Here is a 26892-nt window from a genome sequence, read left to right as displayed (position 1 = left end):
CTAGGAATGAAAAATATATAAGTCTTGAATAGGCTTAAAGAATTTAATTCTGAAAAAAAAAGAATTTAATTCTGTATATAAAAGTACATTTTCATGTTTCATTGATTTTGATGATAGAATATTTTTGAAGCCCCTTGCAATCAGGATGATGTCAGAAAATAATGACATGACATTTTGTGATACCTATTTTAAAATGAACTTCTGCTTAGATAATAGTATACAAAGCTGTTTTCTTTTTAATAAGTTATGTGTACTATAGTTCTTTTAAACTTCTATTTATTATTTCATAAACAAATTGATGAATCTCCATTGCTTGATATGTTTATAAATTTTAGCTTTATTATTAGCATCACAGTGTAAAAGATGACATTTCATACTGACACAGCAAGTAAGCATTTCTATCCAATAGTTATTACATAGATTTATTTAAATGATGTGGGTTTTCATGACTTTCTACTGACATTCTCCATGAATAATAAACACAAAACTCTAATACCCAATCCATTCTTTATGGGAGATACAGTGATATGATGTTAAAAAAACCACTTGCTTTGCAGTTAGACAGTTGAGCTGAAGTTATGGCTTTAACACAGGCTGTGACTTTGAACTAGGTACTTAAGTTCTTCAACTTCAGTGTACTCCACTATAAAACAGGGATTTGTAGGAATTAAGTAAGCAAAATTATTTATGTTACACTTTACATTCATTTACAACTATGTTAGAGAAGAGGATTTTTTAAAAAACTTAAGTGGCTCTCAAAAAAAAAAAACAAAAACAAAACAAAAAGGGTTGCCTGGAATACTCAGTAGTTGAGCGTCTGCCTTCAGCTCAGGGCATGATCCTGGAGTCCCAACATCGAGTCCCACATCAGGCTCCCTGCATGCAGCCTGCTTCTCTCTTTGCCTATGTCTCTGCACCTCTCTCTGTGTGTCTGTCATGAATAAATAAAATTAAGTGGCTCTGAAAGAAGCTTCTTGTTGGTATTTTTCCTTTTTAAAGATTTTATCTATTTATTCATGAGGGATACACAGAAGCAGAGACATAGGCAGAGGGAGAAGCAAGCTCTTGACTGGGAGCCCTATACGGGACTAGATCCCAGGACCCCAGGATTTTGACCCGAGCCAAAGGCTGACGCTCAACCACTGAGCCACCCAAGCACCCCTGTTGGTATTTTTCTTGATCCAGACTTCCATCTTGATTAAAAAACAAACAAGATTTGATCTTTAAAGGCTCATGACTTGCTGTGTCACCCTTGTTACTTTTTGCCTTTTGGACATTACCCTTAAATGTCACTAAATATCTTTCTCTCAGTTTCAGTCCCTGGTACCATCAGTAGTTTAAGTGGATGGCTTATCTAATATCTGGCTTCATACTTTCTTTAGTCTTCTATGAATATTGACCTTTATCTCATCTCTCCTTCCCTTAGCTACTTTACTGGTCACACCTTAGATCTTGGTATCAACTAAAACAATGTCACTGAAAGTACTCTTCAGCCTCCACAACACCATTCTTTAACAACAATCTCTAGTCTTCCACCCCACTTGTACACTACCTACATTTATATATTTGTCATCTTATCAGGACTTCATGTCCTTTGTCCAAACCTGTCAGCCTTCTGAGTTCTCTTCCCTTCCATCCCTCTCTCAGTGAGATCCTAAGGGCCATCATTTCATCTTGCTCATATCCCAAACTTTGTTCCCATTATGACACTTGGGATCTTTATATTACATTTTTCATTTAAAATGTTTTAGAGAACATTTATTACCTTCTCAAGACCTCTTTTCTTGTGGATACTAGTGTGAGTAATCCTACCTACCTCACTAGATTATGGTAAAGGTTAAACAAGTTACCTTCAACCTACCTTCAACCCATGTGGAGATAAGTTATAGAGAAGGATAATGTGACATTTAGAGATAGACCATGTTTGCACCTACATTACTGTGCTACTACAGAAAATAGCAAGCCAGGTAAATTTATATAATACACACCTTGGATCACCAACCTCCAGTGTGTTCTTAAGATTATCAGATAGTCCAACTCTAAGCAAGCACATATATGAATCTTTAGAAGATGCTTTGTATTTGGAACAATTGGATATATGTTTAAATTTTAGAAATCTCCGAGAAGCAAGGGACAATGCTATGGCTGAAAAGGACCGGGCAGTGATGGCTGAAAAGGATGCTTTAGAAAAACATGATCAGCTCTTAGAGAGGTAAGCATTCTGAAAATCTGTAAATGTTAAATGTTAAAAACTCTTTCTTGATTTTTGTTCTTGTACCTTAGGAAAAAAAAAAAATATTTTTAATAGAAGTATATTTATTTCAACTGAACTACAGTTTACATGAATTATTTTTTTTTTAATTTTTTTTTTTATTTTTTATTTATGATAGTCACACACAGAGAGAGAGAGAGAGAGGCAGAGACACAGGTAGAGGGAGAAGCAGGCTCCATGCACCGGGAGCCCGACGTGGGATTCGATCCCGGGTCTCCAGGATCGCGCCCTGGGCCAAAGGCAGGCGCCAAACCGCTGCGCCACCCAGGGATCCCTACATGAATTATTTTTGTAATATATATTACTGTATATACTCAAACAAGATACAGCCCAGTGCAGTCACCCTACAGTTTCCTTATGCCCCTTTTATCCATCTCGACTACTAACCCTCAAGAAGCAAACACTTTTTCATTTCTGTCACCATAGCTTAATTTTGCCCTTACTGGATTGAAAAACAGAACTGTACAGCATACACTTGTGTCTAGCTTCTTTCACTCAGCATTATATATTCATCCATTTTGTTGTATACGTAGTTCATTCCTTACTGTTGCTGGGTATGAATATACCACTGTTTGTGCATTCATTCACCTGTCAGTGGACATTTAGGTTGTTTCCATTTTGAAGCTATCATGAATGAAGCTGCTGTGAACTTTTTTATAAAGTCTTTTTTGGGCATACGTTTTTTTTATTTGGACTATTTTCTTCAGAAGTGGAATTGCTAATCATAAAGTAGAAGTTTTACTTTAAAAGAACCTACTGAACTTAAGTCCAAAGTGTTAATACCATTATATGCTCCACAGTTCATTTCTTAAAAATCTTTATGTTCTGGCTCATGTGTGTTGGAAGATGGAAAAGAGAGAAAATGATTTATCTTTTATTTCTCAATAGAAAACTATGTTTATTTTTAGTAGCCTAGTTAATAGGAAAATCACTGATGAGTATTAATGTAAATACCATTGCCTCATTGAACACCCTAGATTTTCAGTGACTTGACTACATACAGAATAAACAGAATGGTTACTTTTTTTCTTTTAACTTTTATGTTGAGAATAATTTCAGACAGAAAAGTTACTAAGCTAGTACATCAAGTTTCCATACACCTTTCACATACTGATAAACTTTGAAAATAAGTCAGTGGAGCTTTTATTTGTTAAATGAAGATTTAAAGATTCATTTATAATTTAAGTAGTACATGACACTAAAAATTCAGGTAAGTTTTCATATAATTAACCTATTACAGAAATCTTTTAAAATGGCTCAAATCATTATACTTCTGAATTCATATCAACTTTATAAACTTGGTACATTAATATATTAGAGAAATCTCTTCTGTAATGTGAAAGTATATCTAAATCCAAACATTTTAATATAAAATAAAATTTATAAATGAGCTGTTTTATTTTTTTTTTTTTTTTTTTTTTTTTTAATTTTTTTTTTTTATTTATTTATGATAGGCACACAGTGAGAGAGAGAGAGAGGCAGAGACACAGGCAGAGGGAGAAGCAGGCTCCATGCACCGGGAGCCCGATGTGGGATTCGATCCCGGGTCTCCAGGATCGCGCCCTGGGCCAAAGGCAGGCGCTAAACCACTGCGCCACCCAGGGATCCCAAATGAGCTGTTTTAATTGGAATGCTGTTTATAACCTTTTTAAAATATTTATTATGTATAACTTTTCCATTTATAAAACTATGGTGTACACAAAAGATTTATTTGGCTTTTTGTTGATGTTTTTAAATGTGAGGTATTTAGGAATGGCTCTGGAATAATATTTATGGAGAAACCAGTAAACTTTAAAAGAAAGAATAAGATTTTAGCTAATAAATCAGAACTTATATTTGGACAGAATTTCATAACTCATTAGCTTTGGTATGTTTTTGTGAATTTGGAGAAAAGAGAATAGTAAATCTGACCTTAAAATTGACTATTTCATATTTATACTCAACCCTCTTATGTCCTAAACTCTGGCACTCTAAAATCCTTATCTTGTCCATACACTAGCAACTGGTATTTATCGTAAAGGCCATAGGATGCTTTAGTACTTAAAGATATCATTGGAATTAGTGAGAATAATTGATTTAATGTTTGTATGACATGCAGAACAGTGTCTTTCACGTAAATACTAATGTATAAATGTTTGTTACTATTATAAAATAATTTGTTCAATTCTATTTACTAACTGAATTTTTGCTATTTAAAAGTTGATCTTTTGAAATCATTTTCCCCTAGAATTTTGAATAGACTGGAACAGCTCATTTTTTTCATTGAGATTTAATTGATATGCAATATTATATTTCAGGTGTATAACATAGTGATTCAGTATTTATATACATTACAAAATGATCACTGCAATGAGTCTAGTTACCTTCTGTCACCATGTAAAGATTTTAAAATGTTATTGACTGTTTTCCTTATGCTGTGCATTTCATCCCCATGTGTTATTTATTTTATAGCTCATGACTGTACCTCTTAATCCCCCTCACCTCTTTCCTCTATCCCTCCACCTTCTCTCTGCTCTAGCAGCCATGAATGTATTTGAGTCTATTTCTGTTTTATTGTTTATTTGTTTTCCTTCTTAGATTCCACACGTAATTGAAATAATAAGATATTTGCCTATTTCTGTCTAATTTATTTCACTTACCATAATACCTCTGGGTCTATCCATGTTGTAAATGGCAAGATTTCATTCTTTTTTTAGAACTAAAAAAGGGCAAGGAGGGGTGTGTGTATGTGTTTATCTACACACCTACATACATTTACACACACACAAATACATACATACCACATCTTCCTTATTCATTCATCTATCTATGGACACTTGGTTTGCTTCCAAATTTGGCTATTGTAAGTGATGCTGTGATGAACATAGGAGTGCCTGTATCTTTTCAAGTTAGTCTTTTTGCTTTCTATAGATAAATAACCAGAAGTGTAATTTGCTGGGTCATATGGTAGTTCTATTTTTAGTTTTTTAAAGGAACCTCCATACTATTTTCCATAGTTGCTATATCAATTTACATTCCCACCAACAGTGAACAAGAGTTCCCTTTTCTCTACATCCTCACCAACATTTATTATTTCTTATCTTTTCAATAATAGCCATTCTTACAGCTGTTAGGTAATACGTCTTTGTGGTTTTGATTTGCATTTCCCTGATAATTAGTAATGTTGAACATTTTTTCATGTGCCTGTTGGCCATCTGTATGTCTTTGGAGAAATGTCTATTCAAGTCCTCTGCCCATTCTTTAATCAGATTGTTTCCTTAATATTGAGTTGTATGAGTTTTTTTATAGAGAGATATTAACCTTTAATTATATATATCATTTGCAAATACCTGCTTCTGTTCAGTATGTTGCCTTTTTGTTTTGTTTATCATTTTCTTTACTGTGTAAAAACTTTTTAGCTTGATGTAGCCCCATTTGTTTATTTTTGCTGTTGCTCTTGTCTGAAGGGACAGATTCAAAATAATATTGCTAAGATCAGTGTCAAAGAACTTACTGCCTGTGTTTTCTTCTAGGAGTTACGGTTTCAGGTCTTACCTTTAGGACTTTAATCTCTTTTGAGTTTATTTTTGTGTATGGTGTAAGAAAGAAGTCCAGTTTCATTCTTTTTGCATGTGGCTTTCCAGTTTTTCCAAAACCATTTACGAAGAGATTCTTTTTTTCTATTATATATCCTTGACTTCTTTGTCATAGATTAATTGACCATATAAGCATGGATTTATTTCTAGGCTCTCTAGTCTGTTCTGTTGATCTATCTATCTGGTTTTGTGCCAGTCCAATACTGTTTGATTACCGTGAGCTTATAGTATAGTTTGAAATATGGTTGTGAATCCTCCATCTTTGTTCTTTTTTCTCAGGATTGCTTTGAGTAGGTACTCAGGATCTTTTGTGGTTCCATACAAATTTTAGTATGTTTTGTTCTGAAAAATGTCCTTGCTATTTTGATAGGGATTGAATTGAATGTATAAATTGCTTTAGGTAATATAGGACATTTTACCAGTATTAGTTCTTCCAGTTCATACACATTGTATATCTTTCCACATATTTGTTTCCAGTTTCTTTCATCAGTGTGTTACAGTTTTCAGAGTACGGGTGTTTAACCCCTTGTTTAAATTTATTCCTAGATATTTTATTATTTTTGATGCAATTGTAAATAAGATTATTTTCTTAATTCCTCCTTCTGATAGTTTATTCCTAGTGTAGAGAAATGCAACAAATTTATGCATATTGTTGCATCCTGCAAGTTTACTGAATTCATTTATTAGTTCTAATAGTTTGGTCGAGTCTTTAGGGTTTTCTGTATATACTGTCATGTCATCTGCAAATAGTGACAGTTTTACTTCTTCCTTTCCAATTTGGATGCCTTTTCTTTTTCAGTCTAATTGCCATAACTAGGACTTCTAGTACTGTGTTGGATAAAAGTCATGAGAATGGGCATTCTTGTCTTGATCTTAGAGAAAATGCTTTTAGCTTTTCACCATTGAGTATATTAGCTATGGGTTTGTCATATATGGTCTTTATTACATTGAGGTACGTTACTACTATACTCTGTTGAGAGTTTTTATCATAAATAGATGTTGAATTTTGTCGAATGCTTTTTCTGCATCTATCAAGATGATCATATGATTTTTATTCTTCATTTTGTTGATATGGTTTATCACACTGATTAATTTGTGTATGTCAAACCATCTTTGTATCCCTGGAATAAATCCTTCTTGCTTGTGGTATATGATCCTTTTAATGTGTTGCTGAATTTGATTTGCTTATATTTTGTTGAGGATTTTTACATATGTGTTCATCGGGGCTACTGACCTTTAATTTTCTTCTTTTGTGTTATCTTTGTCTGGTTTTGGTATCAGGGTAATGCTGTCTTCATAGAATGAGTTTGAGAGCATCCCTTTCTCTTTTATTTCCTGGAATAATTTGAGAAGGATAGGTATTAACTCTTTTAAATGTTTGGTAGAATTTACCTAAGGCGCCATCTGGCCCTGGACTTTTGTTAGGAGATTGTGTGTGTGTGTGTGTGTGTGTGTATGTGTGTGTGTGTGTGTGTGGTTTTTTTTTTTTTAATTACTAATTCAATTTCATTACTAGTAAGTAGTCTATTCAGATTTCCTATTTCTTCATGATTTAATCATGGAAATTGTACATTTTTAGCAATTTATCCATTTCTTCTGGGTTGTCCAATTTGTTAGTATATAATTTATTGTTCATAGTAATCTCTAGTGATCCTTTGTATTTCTGTGGTATTGGTTGTAATTTCTCTTTCATTTTTTTATTTTATTTACTTGAGCCCTTTCTCTCTTTCTTGATGAGCCTACCAAAAGGTTTGTCCATTTTGTTTATCTTTTAAAAGAACTGGCTCTTAATTTCATTGATTTGGGGAGGGGGTCTCTTGCATTTATTTTCACTCTGATTTTTATTATTTACTTCCTTCTTGAACTTTGGGCTTCATTTATTCTTATTTTTCTAGCACATTTAAATATAGAGTATTTGAGATTTTTGTTGTTTCTTGAGGTAAGCCTATATTGATATGACTTCCCTCTTAGAACTGCTTTTGCTGTATCCTGTAGGTTTTGGAACATTGTTTTTCCATTTTCATTTGTCTCAAGGTATTTTTTAACTTTCCTTTGATTTTTTTGGTTGACCCTTTGGTTCTTTAATAGCATGTGTTTAGTTTCCACGTGTTTGTGTTTTTTTCTGGTTTTCTTCCTTAAATGATTTCTAGTTTTGTAAATCCACCTGGTCTAGTGTATTGTCTAAAGCTAGTATATCCTTGCTGATTTACTATATGGGTTATCTATTCATTGATAGTATTAAAATCCTCCACTATTATTGTGTTGTCAATTTCTCCCTTTCTGTCTGTTAATATTTATATTTAGGCACTTCCTGTATAGGGTACATGTTTATAAATATTATATCCCCTTGTTAGATTGACCCTTCTTTCTTTGTCTTTTGTTACAATTTGCTTTAAAGTCCATTTTGTCTAATAGAAGTATTGCTACTCAGCTTTTGTTTCCATTTGTATGGAGTATTTTTTTCTGTCCATTCACTTTCAGTCTTATGTATCTTTAAATCTGAAGTGAGGCTCATATAGGCAGCATATAGGTGAGTCTTGATGGGTTTTTTTTAGTTTTTGTTTTTTTGGTGGGGTGTTTTTTTGTTTTGTTTTGTTTTGTTTTGTTTTTGGTGTTTGTTTTGTTTTGTTTTGTTTTCCTTTAGCCACTCTATGTCTTTTGATTGGAGAATTAAGTCCTATTACATTGAAACAAATTATTGCCATTTTGTTCATTGTTTTCTGATTGTTTTTGTAGTTCTTCTCTGTTCCTTTCTTCTTTTCTTGCCTTTTTTCCTTTATGGTTTGATACCTTTATTTGGTTTTATGTTTGTATTCCTTTCACTTTATTTTTCTTGTATCTATTATAGGGTTTTGGTTTGTGGTTACCATCTCTGTCTCTCTCTACCTATATTTATAGCAGTCTATTTTAAGTCAATGGTCGCTTAAGTTCAAATTCACTCTCAAAGTGCATTTTTACTCTACCCCCTACCATGTTTTATATTTTGATGTCATATATTACATCTTTCTATCTTGTATATTCCTCAGCTAATTATTGTAATTATACTTGATTTTACTTCTTTTTAACCTTCATACTAGGTTTTTAACTAGTTAATCTACCATTTTAGAATTGCATTTATTAGTGAGATTTTTTTTCTTTCATGTTTTCTTATTTCTAGTTATGGCCTTTTCTTCTCTACTTAAAGAATTCTCTTCAGTATTTCTTATAAGGCCAGTTTAGTGTGGTGAGCTCCTTTACCTTTGCTTGTCTGGAAATTTCTTTATTCTCCTTCAATTCTGAATGATAACCTTGCTGATTGAAGTATTCTTTCTTATAAGTTTTTTCCTTCCAACCCTTTGAATATATCATGCCGCTCTCTTCTGGCCTGCAAAGTTTCTGCTGAAAAAATCAGCTGATAGCCTTAAGGAGGATCCCTTGTACCTAACTAGTTGTTGTTTTCTTGCTGTTTTTAAGATTGTCTCTTTATCTAATTTTTGACATTTTAATTATAACGTATTTTGGTGTGGATCTCTTTGGGTTCATCTTGATTTGGACTCTGTGCTTCATGGATTTGGGTATTTTGTTTCCTTCCCCATGTTTGAAAAGTTTTCAGACATTATTTCTTCAAATACGTTTTCTGCACCTTTCTCTTTTCTCCTTCTGGGACCCCTATAATGCAAATGTTAGTACATTTGATATTGACCCAGAGGTCCCTTAAACTATTACCATTTTTAATTTTTTTTTCTGATGGGATGATTTACACCACTAGTCTTCTATTTTTCTGTATCATCTAATCTACTGTTGATTCCCTCTTGTATTTTTCATTTCAGTTATTGTATTCTTCAGCTCTGATTGGTATATTCTTAGGTTTTCTCTTTGTTCACTCTTTGTTCACTCTATGTTCATCCATGTTTCTCCGAAGTTTGGTGATCATCTTTATGAGCATTACTTTGAACTTTTTATCAGGTAGAGAATTTACCTCTGTTTCATTAAGGTCTTTTTCTGAGTTTTTGTCTTATTCTTTCATTTGGAAGATGTTCTTCTGTCTCCTCATTTTGCCTGATTTTTTGTTTCTATTTATTAGGCAAACCAGCTACCTCTCCTTGTCTTTAGGGAGTGGTTTTGTATAGATGTCCCCTGGGGCCCAGAAGTGCAATACTGCCTCCTGCTCAGCAGGCCAGGTACTCATAGGGCATCCCATATGTGAATTGTGTGCGCCCATCTTTTGTAGTGAAGCAGCAGCTGGAAGAAATCCCCCTGCAAAGGGTTATAATGTTGCTGCTTGATATCAGAAAAGTAGGATTCTTGGTGTCCCTGCAATTTAATTCTTAATTAATCTATAAAATTAGTATAATTCATGTCAAATTTCAAAAGACTTTTTAGTGAAACTTGACAAAATGACTAAAATTCTTTTCAGGATTGTGGCTATTCTTGTACCTTCATATTTACATGTGATTTTTATAGTTATATTTTTCACATTATACCTTTCATCCATTCATAGTTCATTTGTGGGTATGGTGTAGATAGAGAACTAATATTATTTTTTCATGAAAATGTCATGTTAGTTAAACTGTACATTAAACTATACATTTAATGGGATCCAAGTAGAAATAGCAGGGGTTTTTTTGTTTTGTTTTTAAGTCTAAACTCTTGACTTCCTCTTCTGTTGGTTGGTGTAAGAGTAAGCACATGCCTTTTGGGATCCTGATAAGGGGAAATGAATTAGGGATGCATTTGGATTAAGTGCTTTGCAGCCATTTTTGTTTATAGTAAAATTATTGCTAGCCATTTTTTACTAGGAGTGACTTCCCGGAGTATTCTTGTTGTCTAGGCGACCCCCATGTGTAGTAAGAACCAGGAATATGTCTTAGGTATCCATGACTGGAATGAGATATTGTTGCCTTCTTTCATTATGGAGAATATGCAAGATGCAATAATACTTTATTTTGGAGAAGATGCATTTGTCAGACCATGGGACACTTAAACTTTTTACTGATGTGTTGGGTTCCTAAACCTTTCTGTTTTTTCTTCCAGCTTTATTGAAGTATAGTTGACAAATAAAACTATAAGATCTTGAAAGTATACAAACTGAATTGTTATAGATATACATTGTGAAAGGATTCCCCCCCCAACAAATTAATTAATACATTTCTCACCTCACATGTTACCATTTTTTTCCTTTTGATGAGAACATTTAAATTTTACTCTTAGTAAATTTCAATTATACAATACAGTATTAGCAATGTAGTCACCACATTATGTATTAGATCCTCAGACTTTTTTCATCTTACAGCAAGATTTTTTTTTTAACCAGACATATTAAATCTATGGTTTATGTGGAAAAGCTAAATAAATGAGTTTCTGAATAAGAACAAATTTTATCTAATCACTGAGGTAACCAGCTAGGGGAAAAGGATACTTTGGACCCATTTATCACATTTGTCACAAATTCCAAATAGACGAGAAATTTAAATGAAAAGAAATTTAAATTTAAATGAAAATAAAGTACTAGAGAAACTATAGGAAAATATTTTCATAATCTTGGATTGAAGAAGTCTTCTGAAAGTCAAAAGTTGTAAAAGTAAGAATTGATAAATGTGACACGTACAAATGAAAAATGTTGATGTGGCATTACTCCTATTAAAAATAGTCAAAAGAAATGTAATCTGGGAAAAGTATTTGCATCCCCTATCACAGTCCTGTAACCAATTTCCCCATAGGAATACCCTCTTTTACAAGTCAATAATAAGTGAAAATTAGATTCAGATTAAAACTATACTGATTTTTCTGGAAAAAAAAATACAAAGGTTGATAATACACTGTGTGTAGGTATGGAAAAACTGGCAATCTTATAGATTGCTAGTGGGACTTTAAGGTATTACAACCCCTAGGAAGAGTTACTTAATAACACCAATCAAAAGTATATAAGTGTGCATTGGTCTGGATCCAGGTGTTTCACTGCTAGTACATTATCCTGAAGATATTCTTGCCAGATACAAAATTACCTATATACCAATTTATTCTTTATAGCAGAGATTACAACTACAAAAGACGAAAACAACCCAAATGTCCATGGACATTTAGGCAGTGGTTAAATAAGTAGTAGAATGCAGAATATGACATGTAGCTGTACGAAAGGAATGAAGTACTATACATCCTAATAAGGAAAAATCTTCAAGATATGTTATTGGATGGGTGAAGGCAAGGTGCAGAACCATATGTATATATATATATGACAGCATCAACTTTTTTTCACCCAGGCTTTTTATGTACATATATTTATTTATATATACACACATAGAGATTTATATATATATATACGCACACATATATTTATAAATAAAAGTCATTTATATTAAGAACAAAACTGTACGATACATGTCTGTATATATTTGCTGATGTGTATATAAACACATTGCTTGTGGAACAGGAAATTAGGTGTCTGGTGGACAAATGCTAAATATAGAATTTTTATAATATATTCTTTTGTACTTTTAAATACTCAGAATTGTGAATATGTTCCTTATTTTTTAATGTTTTTAATGAAATATTAACAAAGAATGATTTTTGTTATTTGGATAAAAATAAAAATACATTATAAAACAAATACGATATATAAAACAGAAGAATTACAAGTAAATTGTATTACAGAATGAGGATCCCATTAGGTCTTTTCAGGCAGAATTAATGAGCTAAACGAAAATGATAAGTGTAAGATCATGTACAAAAAAACGTGATTTTGGGGCAACTGGGTAGCTCACTGGTTGAGGATCTGTTTGGCTCAGGTTGTCATCCCAGGGTCCTGGGATGGAGTCCTACATCAGGCTCCCAATAGAGAGCCTGCTTTTCCCTCTGCCTATGTCTCTGCCTCTCTCTCTCATGAATAAATAAAATCTTAAAAAAAAAAAAAAGGAAAAGAAAACATGATTTTAGTATAGGCTTCAAATTGAAATATGAAAATGACTTTGAAGGTTTCACTATTATTCTACATTAATAAAAGTTATACAGACATACCTCCTTTCATTGCACTTTATTGCACTTCACAGATATTGTGTTTTTTCCCAAACTGGAGGTTTGTGGCAGCCCTGCATCAAGCATTTCTATTGCCACCATCTTTTCAACAGCATTCATTCACGTTGTGTCTTTGTGCACAATGCGGTAATTCTTGGAATATTTCAACTTTTTCATTATTATTATATTTGTCATGGTGATCTATGATCAATGATCTTTGATGCTACTATTGTAATTGTTTTGGGGCAGCACAAACTTCACACATACAGGACAGCAACTTAACTGATAAATGTCATGTGTGTTCTAACTCTACCACCTACTCATCAGTCCCTTGTCTCTTGTCCTATCCTTAGGCTTCTCTATTCCCTGAAATACAACAGTAGTGGAATTAGGCCAGTTGATAGCCCTATAATGGCCTCTAATTGTTCAAGTGAAAAGAAGAGAGTTCTACATTTCTCAATTTAAATCAAAAGCTAAAAATGAATAATACTAGTGAGGAAGGAATGTCTAAGGCTGAGATGGGTTGAAAGTTAGGCCTCTTGGCACCAAACAGCCAAATTGTGAATGTGTAGGAAAAGTTCTTGAGGGAAATTAAAAATATTCCTCTAGTGAACCCACAAATGGTAAGAAAGCAAAACATCTTTATTGCTGTTATAGGGAGAGTTCAAATGATCTGCATAGAAGATCAAATCAGCCATAACATTTTCTTCAGGCCAAAGCCTGATCCAGAGCAAGGCCCTAACTGTCTTCAATTCTCTGGAGGCTAGAAGAGGTGAGGAACCTGCAAAAGAACAATTTGAAGCTAGTAGAGATTGGTTTATCAGGTGTAAGGAAGAAAGCTCTCCCAATAAAAAATATGCGAGATGAAGCAGTAGGTGATGATACAAAAGCTACAGCAGGTTATCCAGAAGATCTGGCTAAGATCATTAATGAAGGTGGCTACACTAAATAACAGATTTTTAATGTGAATGATTTAGCCTTTTATTAGAAGATGCCATCTGGGACTTTCATAGCTAGAGAGGAGAAGTCCATGCCTGGCTTCAAAATTTCAAAGAATAGCCTGACTCTCTTGTTAGGAACCAGTGCAGCTCATAATGTTAAGTTGAAGCCAGTGTCATTGACCATTCCAAAAATCCTAACACCCTTAAGAGTTATGCTAACTCTACTCTGCCTGTACTCTATAAACAGAACAACAAAGCCTGGATAATAGCATATCTATTTACATGGTTTACTGAATATTTGAGCCCACTGTTGAAACCCACTGCTCAGAAAGAAAGATTGCTTTCAAAATATTACTGTTCATTGACAGTGCACCTGGCTACCCAAGAGCTTTGATGGAGATATACGATGAAATTAATGTTCTTTTCATGCCTGATCATACAAGATCCATTCTGCAGCCCATAGAACAAGCAGTCATTTTGACTTGCAATTATTTATACTTCTTACATTTTGGGGCACTGGATGGTTCAGTGGCTGAGTATCTATCTGCCTTTGGCTCAGGTCGTGGTCCCAGGATCCTGGGATCGAGTCCCACATCGGGCTCCCTGCAGGAAGCCTGCTTTTCCCTCTGCCTAGGTCTTTGTCTCTCTCTTTGTCTTTCATGAATAAATAAATAAAATCTTTAAAAAAAAAAAAAAAAGGAAGAAACCCACAATATCTCGGAGGTATGCCTATATCTTGAATATGGTCTGTGATTACCTTATCTGTAAAATCATGCTCGGTACTGGGCACCCAAACTTTAAACCGACGGGCTTAAGAAAATGACCAAAATAGTGGAAAAAAAAATTTTTAAGTCCTTTTAGTGCTGTATTATAACTGTCTACAAGTATTTGGAAGGTTCTCATATGAACAATTTGATTTTTTTACTTGGACCCCTGGTAAATATTACAAAAGGTAGTAAAAATAAACTTTCTAATAGGACTGTTCAAAAAAAAAAAAGTTTTTATGCATCAGCAGGAATTGCTCATAAGTATTGAAACATTGGGTGGGTAGTTTAATGAGTTTGAAGGCCCTTTGGATTCTGATTATGTTACAACAGCACACCAATTTTGTTACCTTACAAAAGGAACGGTGAACCCAAGGTCTTTTTGAGAATATTATTTAAAAAATCTCTGCAGTTTCTGTTTTTTCAAAATAAAAACCTAATATATAGGACTGTTATTTGAAAAGGACTATATATATTTTATATCCACTAAAATTCTGAGTGTAAATTACCCAGGAATATTTGAACTCATATATAATATGAGAATATCATATATATTCTTTGGGTATAGTGAAACCCAAAGAAAAAATTTCTTACTTTCTTTTTCAGAGTTTGAGTTTTTAATATTCAAATATGTGATTCTGATTTCCTTTGTATCAGAATTGGAATAAACATCTTTCAGTCTTTACATGGATTGTGATTTCCCTGAGTCATACTTAATTAGGTTTCAGACATGCCTATACACAATTTTCTAGTCAGGTGTAATTAACCTCAACTTCACTTATGTTAAAAGTTTTTCTTTATCAAATTCTTCCTTTAATGATTAAACCACCTGTGTTATTATAAAGAAAAATGTAAAGAAGTAGTATGCCACTTTCAAACAGGAATGAAAAAAGGGTTTTTACCCAAGGACTTTCATTTTCTACAAAAGAATATATTTTTCTCAGGCTTATAAAAGACCTATGTCTATACTGTTAACTTTGAGAGCCTACATGAAAGAGCTGTATATGAATCTAAATAGAAAGCTTGCAATCCAGAATTAATTTTAGTAGTATTTTGCTTTAGTTATGGTGGTTTTAACTTTTAAAATATATATTCTATATCTTGATATATATTTGGAATCATTTTCAGTCCAGAATTATTTTTAAAGGTAATTTACTTGAGAGAATGCCTGGGTGGCTCAGCAGTTGAGTGTGTACCTTGGGCCCCGAGTGTGATCCTGGAGTCCCAAGATCAAGTCCCGCATCTGCTTCCCTACAAGGAAGCCTACTACTCTCTCTGCCTATGTCTTCGTCTCTCTGTGTGTGTCTCCCATGAATAAATAAATAAATATTTTTTAAAAAGATTTTTAAAAATAAAGTAAATTTACTTAAAATTATTTTCAGTCCCTGTAATTTTTCTGGTAATAGGAGGATTTTGCCCTTTTTTTCTTATAGAAGATAAGAGAGAGAATAGGAGATGAGGTGAGTAGAGCTCATGATTTTTGTCATACTAGGCTACTTTGATACTCAATACAGTACCCAGCAGTCCAGAATTTCCGTTCAGTGCCTTCTCCCCAAGAGTAGAATGGTTTTGACACATCTCTTATTCTACCCTTTTTCATATTCATATATTATCTGTATCTGCCTTTTTTGATCAGCTATTGGCTTCTTTAACAGGCAAGTAAATGTATCATTTGCAGGATAAACTTAATGAAGAAAAATACCAAGATTGAAATAAAAGCTATGGTATTGTACTTAAACTCTATTTTTCATAAGAAATTACAATAACTTTATTCATATTACTCTTAGTTTTCATGGTTACACATAGTAATCCACATCATACTTGTTATTTAAATGGAGAGATTCCTAATTTTCAATCCTAAATTAAGTTACACTTTTATCTTCTTTATGAAAGAAATAATACAGTAAGTTTCTTTCTTTTTTTCTTCTTCCTTTTTTATTGTAGCCTCCCTGCCCTGCATTGAGCTCTGTGCTCAGTGTGGAATCTTTAAAAAAAAAGAGAGAGAGAGAGAGAGAGATGCTTAACCCAGGTGCCCAATTTCTACTTTTTATGAAATTTTTTAGCATCTGATTTTATTATTTGATAATTTGCAGAATACTCTTATTAGTGGACCTCTCTAATGATTTCCCAGAATTTAAAAATTACCTTTTCTTGTTACTTAATTTCTCTTTTTTTTTTTTTTGCCCATAGGTTTGCTTTATTTATATCAAAATAGTCTAGCCGTATGCTGCTCTAAAATTTTCTCTTTGCTTCTAACCTTCTATTCCATCTAACATATATTCATCCACTTGCATTGGATTATATCTCAAGCAGGATTCATTACATCTTAAGTGATTCTATTTTTTTTTTCCAGTAAAGGCTTTGGAATTAGTGGTAATATAGTGTTCATGAAAGCATTAAAAAATTTATTCTTGAGATGCAAAGTGTCTGTTCATTTTTAGTGTAGACTAAAGGCTCTGAAAGGAACTGATAAGAAACTCTTATATCCACATCACAGTGTATGAATTTTATTTTATGCCACCTCTCTCTGTCTTCCTTTTTCTTTATTGAGTGTTGATCTGACATGAAATTCCTTGTCCCACTAGGAAGAGTGGCCTAGGGAGTCCTTCAGCCACTCATGGATAATTTATTGCTTATAAATTGGGGTTCTAAAGTAATAAGCCTATTCACCTCAAAAGAACAGATCTTGAATATTTTTGTGCAGCAAGTCAAAACACACTTACATGCACAAACACTCTGAGCAATTTGATAGTGTTTTCTGACAGTCTTTTTTTTTTTTTTAAAGAAGACCTGAGTGCTTCTGTGATAAAAAAAAATATATATATATATGTACTCTATAACAGAAGAATTAATTATGAATGCCAATGTTGTTACCTGAAATTGTGTGGAATGGAACACCTTTATACGGTAATGAACTAGAATTTTCAGCATATTTTGTTGTGTAAATGGAACAATTGGTATACCTACCAACCTAAATCTCTTCTCAGTCCTGAAGAACTGAATGATTATCATTTTCCCTTTGTACCTTATAAAATCAGTAGTGTTGCCACATTCAGTCTTGGTTCATATTCTTTTTTATATGCTTCTTTCAAATTTTATACATGTACAAAAGCTACAAAAATGTTACAAAGAACTCCTATACAGTTGACCCTTGAACAAGGGTTTGAAGTGCATGAGCCAACTTATTGCTGATGTTTTCTAATAAATACAGTACTGTAAATCATTTTCTCTTCCTTATGAAGTTTTTAATAACATGTTCTTTTCTCTAGCTTACTTTATTGTAGGAGTACATTATATAATACATATAACATGCAAAATATGTGTTAATCAACTGTTTGTTATCAGTAAGGGTTTCAGTCACTAGTAGGCTATTAGTAGTTAACTTTTTGGGGAATCAAAAGTAAAGGCATGGGCCCTTGGGTGGCTCATGAAGCATCTGCCTTCATCTCAGGTCATGATCCCAGGGTCCTGCTCCGTGAAGAGCCTGCTTCTCCCTCTCCCTCTGCCTGCCACTCCCCTTGCTTTTTGCTCATTCTGTCAAATAAGTACATAAAATCTTAATTTTAAAAAAAGTTACATGCAGATTTTCAAGTGCACAAGAAGTGGGTGCCCCTGACCTCTGCATTGTTGAAGAGTCAACTGCATATCTTTTATCCAGATTCACCCCTTTTTAATATTTTGCTACATTTATTTTTCTTATTCTGTCTCTCTTCTCCCACCCATACACATACACATACACACACTTGTAATTTTTTTTCTGAATGATTTAATAGATTGAGTGCATTGTATAGTTTTGCTTCTTTATAGTTTATTTCCTAGGAGTAAGAATATTCTCTTATATAATCACAATATACTTGTCAAATGCAGCACAACATCGATAGCAATATTTTCATCCATTTTTGTCAGTTGTCCCAGTAATATCTCTTTATAACAGTTTTTTCCTGGCATACGATCCAGTTCAGATTCATGCATTACTTTTAGTTATGTCTTTTCAGTCTCTTTTAATCTGAAAATAATCTTCAGGCTTGTCTTTTTTTTTTATTTTGTTTTTATGACATTTGGTGTTCTTTTAATTTTATATATATATAAAATACATTTTTTCTTTTAATTTTATATAAATAATTTTACTTATATAAATATATATGAATTTTATATGTAAATAATTTTATTTATAAATATTGTATATACATATAAATAATTTATAAATAAATAATTTTATTTATATATATACACACACACAAATATACATATACACACACACACAGATCGCCCTTGAACAACACGAGTTTGAACTATACAGATCCACTTCTTATATGCAGATTTTTTTAGTAAATGCAATATAGTACTATAAATGTGTTTTCCTTGTAATTTTTTTAATAACATTTACTTTCTTCTTGCTTTTTGTAATAATACATTATATATTACATATAACATACACAATATGTGTTAGTCAACTGTTCACATTAGTAAGGCCTCCAGTCAGTGATAGGCTATTTGTGGTTATGGTTTGGAGGAGTCAGATTCTCAACAATATGGGGGATGAGCACCCCAAACCTCCACATTCTTCAAGGTCAACCATATGTATCTTCCTTTTGAGATCTCATCCTCTACTCAACTGTAACTAAGACATGACCACCAGTGCTTTTCAGCTCAAATCATACCGTTTTTGTTCTCAGATTTCCAGCTACCTATTGACATTTTTATCTAAATGTCTTTCTGGAACTTTAAACTAAATATTTTTGAAAGACACAGCTCCCTCCCACATTCATTCCTCCCAAAACAAAAAATTGCTTCAGCTGGCTTCGTTTCTGTGATTGCACCACCATTTTAAAAGCCATCTCTGCTTGAACCTTCAGAATAATCATCCTTTCGCCTTGCTCCTATGGGTAATCACTTGTCATTCTTCTGCTCCTGTTGTATCTCTAAAATCCTCTTCACTCTTGTTGCCACCAACCTGGATCAGCTCTCATTACTTCTTACCTGATGTCGTGTTTAAATTGTGGACAGTAAACTCCTAATAGGTTGCTCCATCTCTTCCCCACTCAGTTAATCCTCTTGCCCAGACCTGTTTTTCCTCCCGTAATTGTGCATTCTGACTAACATCATCATTTGTGGGGGCATTTGAACAAGAAAGCTGGTGATTCACAACTACTTTTTTTTCCCTTCACCCCACTTTGCATTTATTCAACTAACATATATTTGTTTGTAACTACCATATACCAATCACTGTGGTAGATGCTGGCATATATATTAGTAAATAAAATAGAGATAGTCCCTGCTGAGAGTCAGTTGAGGAATACAGAAAATAAACAAGCAATTAGATATTATTATATTATAATTATGCTTTCGTGACTGTTATGAACTGGGTATTGTGAGGAAGAATAATGGCCTGGGCAGGGTATACCATTATAGAATAAGCAAGAAAAACCTCTCTGATGCTTAAGCTAAGCAAATGTCATGTTATTTTCCATTTCTTTTTTTTTTTTTTTAAGATTTATTTTGTTTTTAAGATTTTGTTTTTTTATTCATAGAGACACAGCTAGAGAGAGAGGCAGAGACACAGGCAGAGGGAGAAGCAGGCACCATGCAGGGAGCCGGATGTGGGATTCCATCCTGGGTCTCCAGGATCACGCCCCGGGCTGCAGGCGGCGCTAAACCGCTGCGCCACCGGGGCTGCCCTTATTTCATTTTTAGAGAGAGCATGCATACCCTATTTTGATGTCCCTCCTCCCATTCCCAGTGATTAACAGGAGAATACTAAGTTAGCTAGTTCTGCATAAAATCATGGTCTAGGAAACTGACGTGTGGCCTAAAGATGCCTTTAAAGGAATTTAAAGGAATTCTGAAATGTTAATGGAGAACTTTTAAAATTGAGGATTTTGTAACGGCATTTTTGTGACATTCTATAAGACAAAAGGTCTAAGATAGCAGAAGACTGAATGTATGTTTTCTGACAACAATTATAAATATAATAAGCACTATTATATAAGAAAAGAAATAGTGTGAGTCAAAATCAAAATGTGAGTCAAAATCACATCAAGAAATGAGTAAGGATGTTTAAAGATGAAAAAGATAAAATGGAAAAATAGAAAAATAACACAACATAAACTATTCTACAATAAATTTATTGAAAAAAATTTTTTTTAATTTATGATAGTCACACAGAGAGAGATGAGAGAGAGGCAGAGACACAAGCAGAGGGAGAAGCAGGTTCCGTGCACCAGGAGCCCGACGTGGGATTTGATCCCGGGTCTCCAGGATCGCGCCCTGGGCCAAAGGCAGGCGCTAAACCGCTGCACCACCCAGGGATCCCCTGAAAATTGTTTTAAAATAAGAATTCAGAATCTTGATAATTCATCTGTAATGACATTTCCCAAAGGGAAAGTGCTGTTTCCCAATTTCGGTTACATTTTCATGCCCAGACTGGTCAAATTTTATTTATTTATTTTTTCTTAAAGATTTTATTTATTTATTTGAGAGAGAGAGACAAATAGAGCACAAGTGAGGGGACAAAGGGAAAAGCAGACTCCCCTCTGAGCAGGGAGCCCAACATGGGACTAGATCCCAGGACTCCAGGATCATGACCTGAGCTGAATGAAGGCAGACGCTTACTGACTGAATCACCCAGGTGCCCTAATGGTCACATTTTAAAAACACAGTGGATAGTTTCTAGATAAAATTCCTAAATGAAAGGGTGCTAGACAGATACTACAATGAATTGTTTACTATAGTAATTAATAAATAATTGAAAAAAATAAGGAAATAAAGCTCAGAAAACGTGAACTCTTCAGAAGCAATTTTTCATTCAATTTGTGGTAAGGCCGCATTAAAGTTAATGATGAAAGATACATTTAAGTGTGTGTCTCATTAACAAGCTTAAAGAGAATGTTGATAGTAAGACCAGGATTTCAGATTCATTCATCTTATGGACCTTTGGCAGGGTGATGAGGGTAGAAGGACAGGTCAGTTCCCTGTCCTCTTTTAATTCTAGCCAGCTGCCTCACAGATGTGTAAAAAGTGGAGAGAGTAGATAGAATCAGTACAAATATGTAAATACTACTACAAAAAAACCTCAAGTACATGCCCTCCTGGTGACTTATCAGTAACATCATGTTTGTAAGTAAAGGAAAGTACATTATTACATGTTTACACAGTTTTTAGGATGCTTTCTTAGAAGTCTAGAATCATAGTTGGTCATTATGCATGTGAATTAAACCAGAAAAAGAGAGAGAGAGAGAGAGAGAGAGTGAGTGTGTGTGTGTGTGTGTGTGTGTGTGTGTGTGTTTATACAGCTTTTATTTTTTTTATAGGCTGCTGCTCTGTTGCTTTGGGGGGAAATTTTCATAGATTTACATTTGGTAAATATATCCACATCCAAAAAAAGATATGTATAAAAATTGGAATGCCAGCTAACTAAATCAACTCATAAAAACTTCAGTTAAAAGTAAGATATTTTCCACGATTATTTTAAAATATGATGTTTACTGGAAGGAAAGTCCAGAGAATTACCACAGATGAAGTGTGAGTGTATTTCTCCCACTTGTAAATGAGCTCTTATTTCCTACAGTGTATATTCTGGTCCACAATGAGTCATTTTCAACATGTTTCAATTTAACTCCTAATACATTTTTAAACTTGGCAGGCATATTTAGATGAACATTATTTCCAGTTTTAGAGACTGCTTCTAAATTATACTTCAGTATTGCAGTCATCATGAAAAGTTCTTTCAGTAAAAAGGAAACAGGATTGATTGGAAGTGTGTGTTTTAGAGGAGCAAAAAAATGGTTACCACCAAATAAAATTCAGATAGTTAAGCTTTAAAAATTTTGTTACTACCTAAACTCTTTTAACATTACCTTAAAACGTTGTACTTATGAGATCCTTTTTATGGGTAGAAGATACTTAAAAAGGAAAAGATAAGATTTATCCCAGACAGTAAACCTAGTATGTATTGATCTCTTACTATTTAAGTGTTTTATATGTATTAACTTTTTTAATGCCCACACAATAGGTATTGCTTATTTTCTATAAATCATTCAGGTTTTCTCTTACAATCCATGGAGCTTGGCACATTTCTGGACATATAACTAGAGCTACATGACTATTTCTAAACACTAATGACTTTATGGAGAATTTTACATATTGCTAACTCTTGATAAGTATTTAATAACTACCATTTATAAGTGTGTGCAATTCTATGAATTTCTAACATTTCATTTAACCAACTTATCCATTGTTACTATTTTAATATTCTTTATTTCTATTATGATTTTTACACTGTGCTTTATTACTTTAACACCAAAAGTTCCCAAAAGTTTAGAGTTGGGAAAAACTTTGAGATCATTGAAAACATTCAACTTTTTGCAAATAGGGAAACAAATCCAAAGAAGTTATAGAACATCCACAGGTAGGTGTCTGCAGGGCCATACACCTTTCAGAAACTCCAGGAGCACTCTGTTCCTTACTTCTTCCATCATCTGGGGGCTCCAGGAGTTCTTTGGCTTTTACCACGTCACTCCAGTCTCTTCCTCTGTCTTCACATTACCTTCTCCTCTGTAGGTCTCATAAGGTTGCACATGATTGCATTCAGGGCCCATCCAGATAATCCAGGGTTTTCCTCTCAAGATACTTAATCACATCTACAAGGCCCCTTTACCAAATAACAATATTCACAGATTCTAGAGACTAGTACATGGACATGTATCTTGGGGAGGGGCTGCCATTCAACCTACTACATTAAAAAAAAAAAAAAGGCCTTTAAGTCACTTAAATTAGTATTTATTCAGATTCTTCAATAGGAGTAACATTTTATCTTTACATTTTCCAACCAGAATTTTATAAGGTGTCAGCTAATTTTAGGAGTTGTTAAAATTCTATAAAGTTGGGTTACTTTTTGAAATTTCTAACATGATATTAAGCAAATTACCAGCTCTTGAACAAATAGCACCTTAAAGATTCTAGATTCTGTTCATGATATATGATGTATATTAATTAAAAGTCATCTGACATGATTTTTAGTAAGATTTTTATAAGAACATCATGGCAGTGATATTGGTTTAAAAAACAGACATTTTTAAGACAGTATAAAAATAAAGCTTTAAGGTAAGCTGTATTAACTTCATTTAGACTTTTTAATTGCTTTTTTTATATAACATTAAATTTTGCTTTATTGTATTTGAGATTCAAAATAAGACCTTGAATGCTTCAATAATGACTGTTTCACATTTTATTTTTGTTCTACTTACTTTTTTCATTTGACAAACTTGTAGCCCTTTCTGGTTTTAATAAATGTGTAACCTGTGTATTTCTGTGGTATGTGCCAGATATGTGATCATTTTGTTTTTTCTGTAGGAATCATTATTACTAGATGTGAAGATACTCTCAATTCCTTTTAGCCATCAAAGTGTTACTGTAAAAGAAAAAAGAAATATAACTATATGTAATTCCTTACTCTTTAAAATTGAATGAAATTTCATACATAATTTTAAGTTCTAAATAAATGTTAGCTGTCATTTATTATCATCATACAGTTAGGTGATTTTTAAAGTAAAATATCTGTGTTCTCTTTCAGCATCATAAAGGTAAAAGGTTAGGAGCAGGCTCTGACTAGACCTAGTAAAACAATTTCATGCAAATGAGTAGCCTTCACTGTTACAAAGCTCTCTGAAGAAAGAGCTCCCTTTCTTCAACTTATTATTTATTTTCATTATTAGTAATTTATACTATTGATAATTCCTTTGCATTTTTTGTAAGTTTAAAAATATATATATCCAAGTATTTTTAAATGGATTTTTTTAACTTAAAGGTAATGTTTCTTCCCTTTTTTAGAATTTATTTATTTATTTGAGAGAGAGAGAGAGCATGCTAATGCAAGGGAATTAGCATGGAAAAGGAGGGAAAAAGAAAGAGAAAATCTCAGCAAACTCCGTGCTGAGCGGGTGCCATGCCCCACAGCTCAATCTTACCACCCTGAGATTGACCCTAGTGGAAACCAAGACTTGGATGCTTAACTGACTGAGCATCCAGGCATCCGTGTTTTTTCCTTTTTAAAATGAAAAGTCTATATATTTGTAAAAAGTAAGAAATGAATTAATGCATCTTTAAACAGCAAAACTTACCTGACATCCACATATCTATTATTAGAACTTGAATGTTTTCTTTTAATTCCCTCGAACCCTAAATGTGAATTTCTGTGGCTAGGTTATTCACAGGTACTCCAAATGTAATGATGCCTGTCATTTCAAAAATTCTTTTTGTCCAATGATAGAAAATGACCAAAAGAATACATCTCCCGTGGGGGATCCCTGGGTGGCTCAGCCCAGGGCGCAATCCTGGAGTCCCGGGATCGAGTCCCACGTCAAGCTCCCTGGATGGAGCCTGCTTCTCCCTCTGCCTGTGTCTCTGCCTCTCTCTCTCTCTCTCTGTGTCTCATAGATAAGTAAATAAATAAAATCTTAAAAAATATATATTAAAAAAAAAAAAAGAATACATCTCCCTGCCTCCAGGCAGGAGCACACCCAGATCATTCTAGTCAGATAGGCTGTTCGTATGTAAACCTGTAAAAGAACTCATGTGCCTGTAAATGACAATGAAATGTTAGCTTTGAAACAATTTTTTAAAGTAGGAAAATCAAGGTATGGTTTATGAGAATGGAATGTTCTGTATGTTTGTGCCACAAACATGTCTATTCTTATTCATTTGTCATCTTTTGCCATTGGTTAAACTCTGCATTTGACCCAGAAATAAATCAACAGATGTTTAAATGAGAAATATGTTTTGAAATTCAATCATTTGTATATAGTAAAGACAGATTTTGTTAGTCCAAAGTTACAGCATTTGTAAAATAAATTAGATTCTTTAAAGCATGGGTGTCTAATTTTTGAAAGTAAAAAGTATTAACTGAATGCTTCTAAAGGATAATATTTGTTAGCCAATTTTCCATATCTCTAGCTGCTGTATTCCACTTGGTATTCAGTCAGTATAGCCAATAATGCCTCTTTTCAATATAGAAACTTCCCCTTCCCATCACAATCAATAGATCCCCTGAGCATTCCACTTGTAAGAAATGTGTAAGCTCAAATTGCTTTTCTGCAGGCTTATGTACCAGCTTTAAATCCACAAATTTTAGACAATATTAGGTTTACAAATTATAATTTATACCAAGGTATATCTAAAGTCTATGGCTCCTTAAGCTGTACATATTTCTTTAATGATACAGAGCACTAGAGCAGTGCTGAATCAAATGGCTCAAACTTTTCATAAACTTTGAATAAAAAGAATAGCAATAGTACTTCTTATATAGTTCATTTGGATAGAACTATGAAGAAGATATCTTTTTTCTTTTTATGAATTTTATTTATTTTTTAAGACTTTATTTTTAGATAAATATGTACCCAATTTGGGACTCAGACTCAACCCAGAGATCAAGAGTTGCATACTACATCAATTGAGCCAGCCAGAAGCCCCTATGAATTTTATTTTGATTTGATCTTATAAACACTTATGAATTTTTAACTGCAGATACCATCTGAAAAAGGTAGATTTGTACCTACATAATTGTACATACAGTAAAATTCCATATAGACAAGCTCATTTTCCCTTTCTATTTTATAACTGAACCTAATGGAAATCAATTGCCATGACTAACTATTCCTGGTGAGAATTGACTCTCTTTAACTCAATTCTATGAACCCTTCCCTACTTTCCTTAATTCACTGATGTGTGAATGAACCTAAGGTTTCCTTCTTGTGAATTCCAAATGTTTAACACTGCTTGCCTTATTTCCTTTTATTATAAATGACAGTCAACATTATGAACTCTTCACTTTACAAAACATGTCAAAAAGCAACAGAATGATTCAACAGTTCTATATATTACTCAGTGCTCATCACAATAAGTGTACTCTTAATCCCCTTTATCTATTTCATCCATTTAATACACAGATCTGAAGGGCATTCCAAAACTTCATAAACCTAAATATAGGAGGTAAAAAAAAAGTATTGTCAGGAAACAGGTAATTCAGTTACCTGATTTGAAGTGTACAAGTAGGGAGGTATGGTTTCATATGTTGGTAGGCGTGGAATGTCAGGAAAAAGAGCTTATATTTATTCTCCTGAGAAATTGGGGTGACATGATAAAAAATCATGTCAAAAAATCACAGAGTAGGGCCATCTGGGTAGCTCAGTGGTTGAGCGTCTGCCTTCAGCTCAGGGTGTGATCCTGGAGTCCAGGGATCAAGTCCCAGGTCGGGCTCCCTGTGAGGAGTCTGCTTCTCCCTCTGCCTGTGTCTCTGCCTCTCTCTCTGTCTCTTATGAATAAATGAGTAAAATCTTTAAAAAAAAAAAAACAGG

General features: G+C 33.4%; 1 protein-coding gene across 6 annotated transcripts in view; it reads left to right on the top strand.

Annotated features, from left to right (window-relative positions):
- Positions 1-26892, top strand: part of PIBF1 (progesterone immunomodulatory binding factor 1) — a 194722-nt gene that overhangs the window by 61489 nt on the left and 106341 nt on the right. For 5 of the 6 annotated variants that reach the window (XR_005984091.1, XM_041731274.1, XM_041731276.1 and 2 more), the window contains one exon: positions 2114-2212. The exons of the other annotated variant lie outside the window; for it this stretch is intronic. Coding sequence is in view for 4 of the 5 variants with exons in the window: in XM_041731274.1 (XP_041587208.1) it covers positions 2114-2212 (99 nt within the window). In the remaining variant the exon portion in view is untranslated. The remainder of the gene's footprint in view (positions 1-2113; positions 2213-26892) is intronic. 6 annotated transcript variants of the gene reach the window in all.

This window comes from Vulpes lagopus, chromosome 16 (assembly GCF_018345385.1).
Source record: "Vulpes lagopus strain Blue_001 chromosome 16, ASM1834538v1, whole genome shotgun sequence".
In the NCBI taxonomy this organism is placed as follows: domain Eukaryota; kingdom Metazoa; phylum Chordata; class Mammalia; order Carnivora; family Canidae; genus Vulpes; species Vulpes lagopus.
This window is presented reverse-complemented; position numbering and strand designations above follow the sequence as displayed.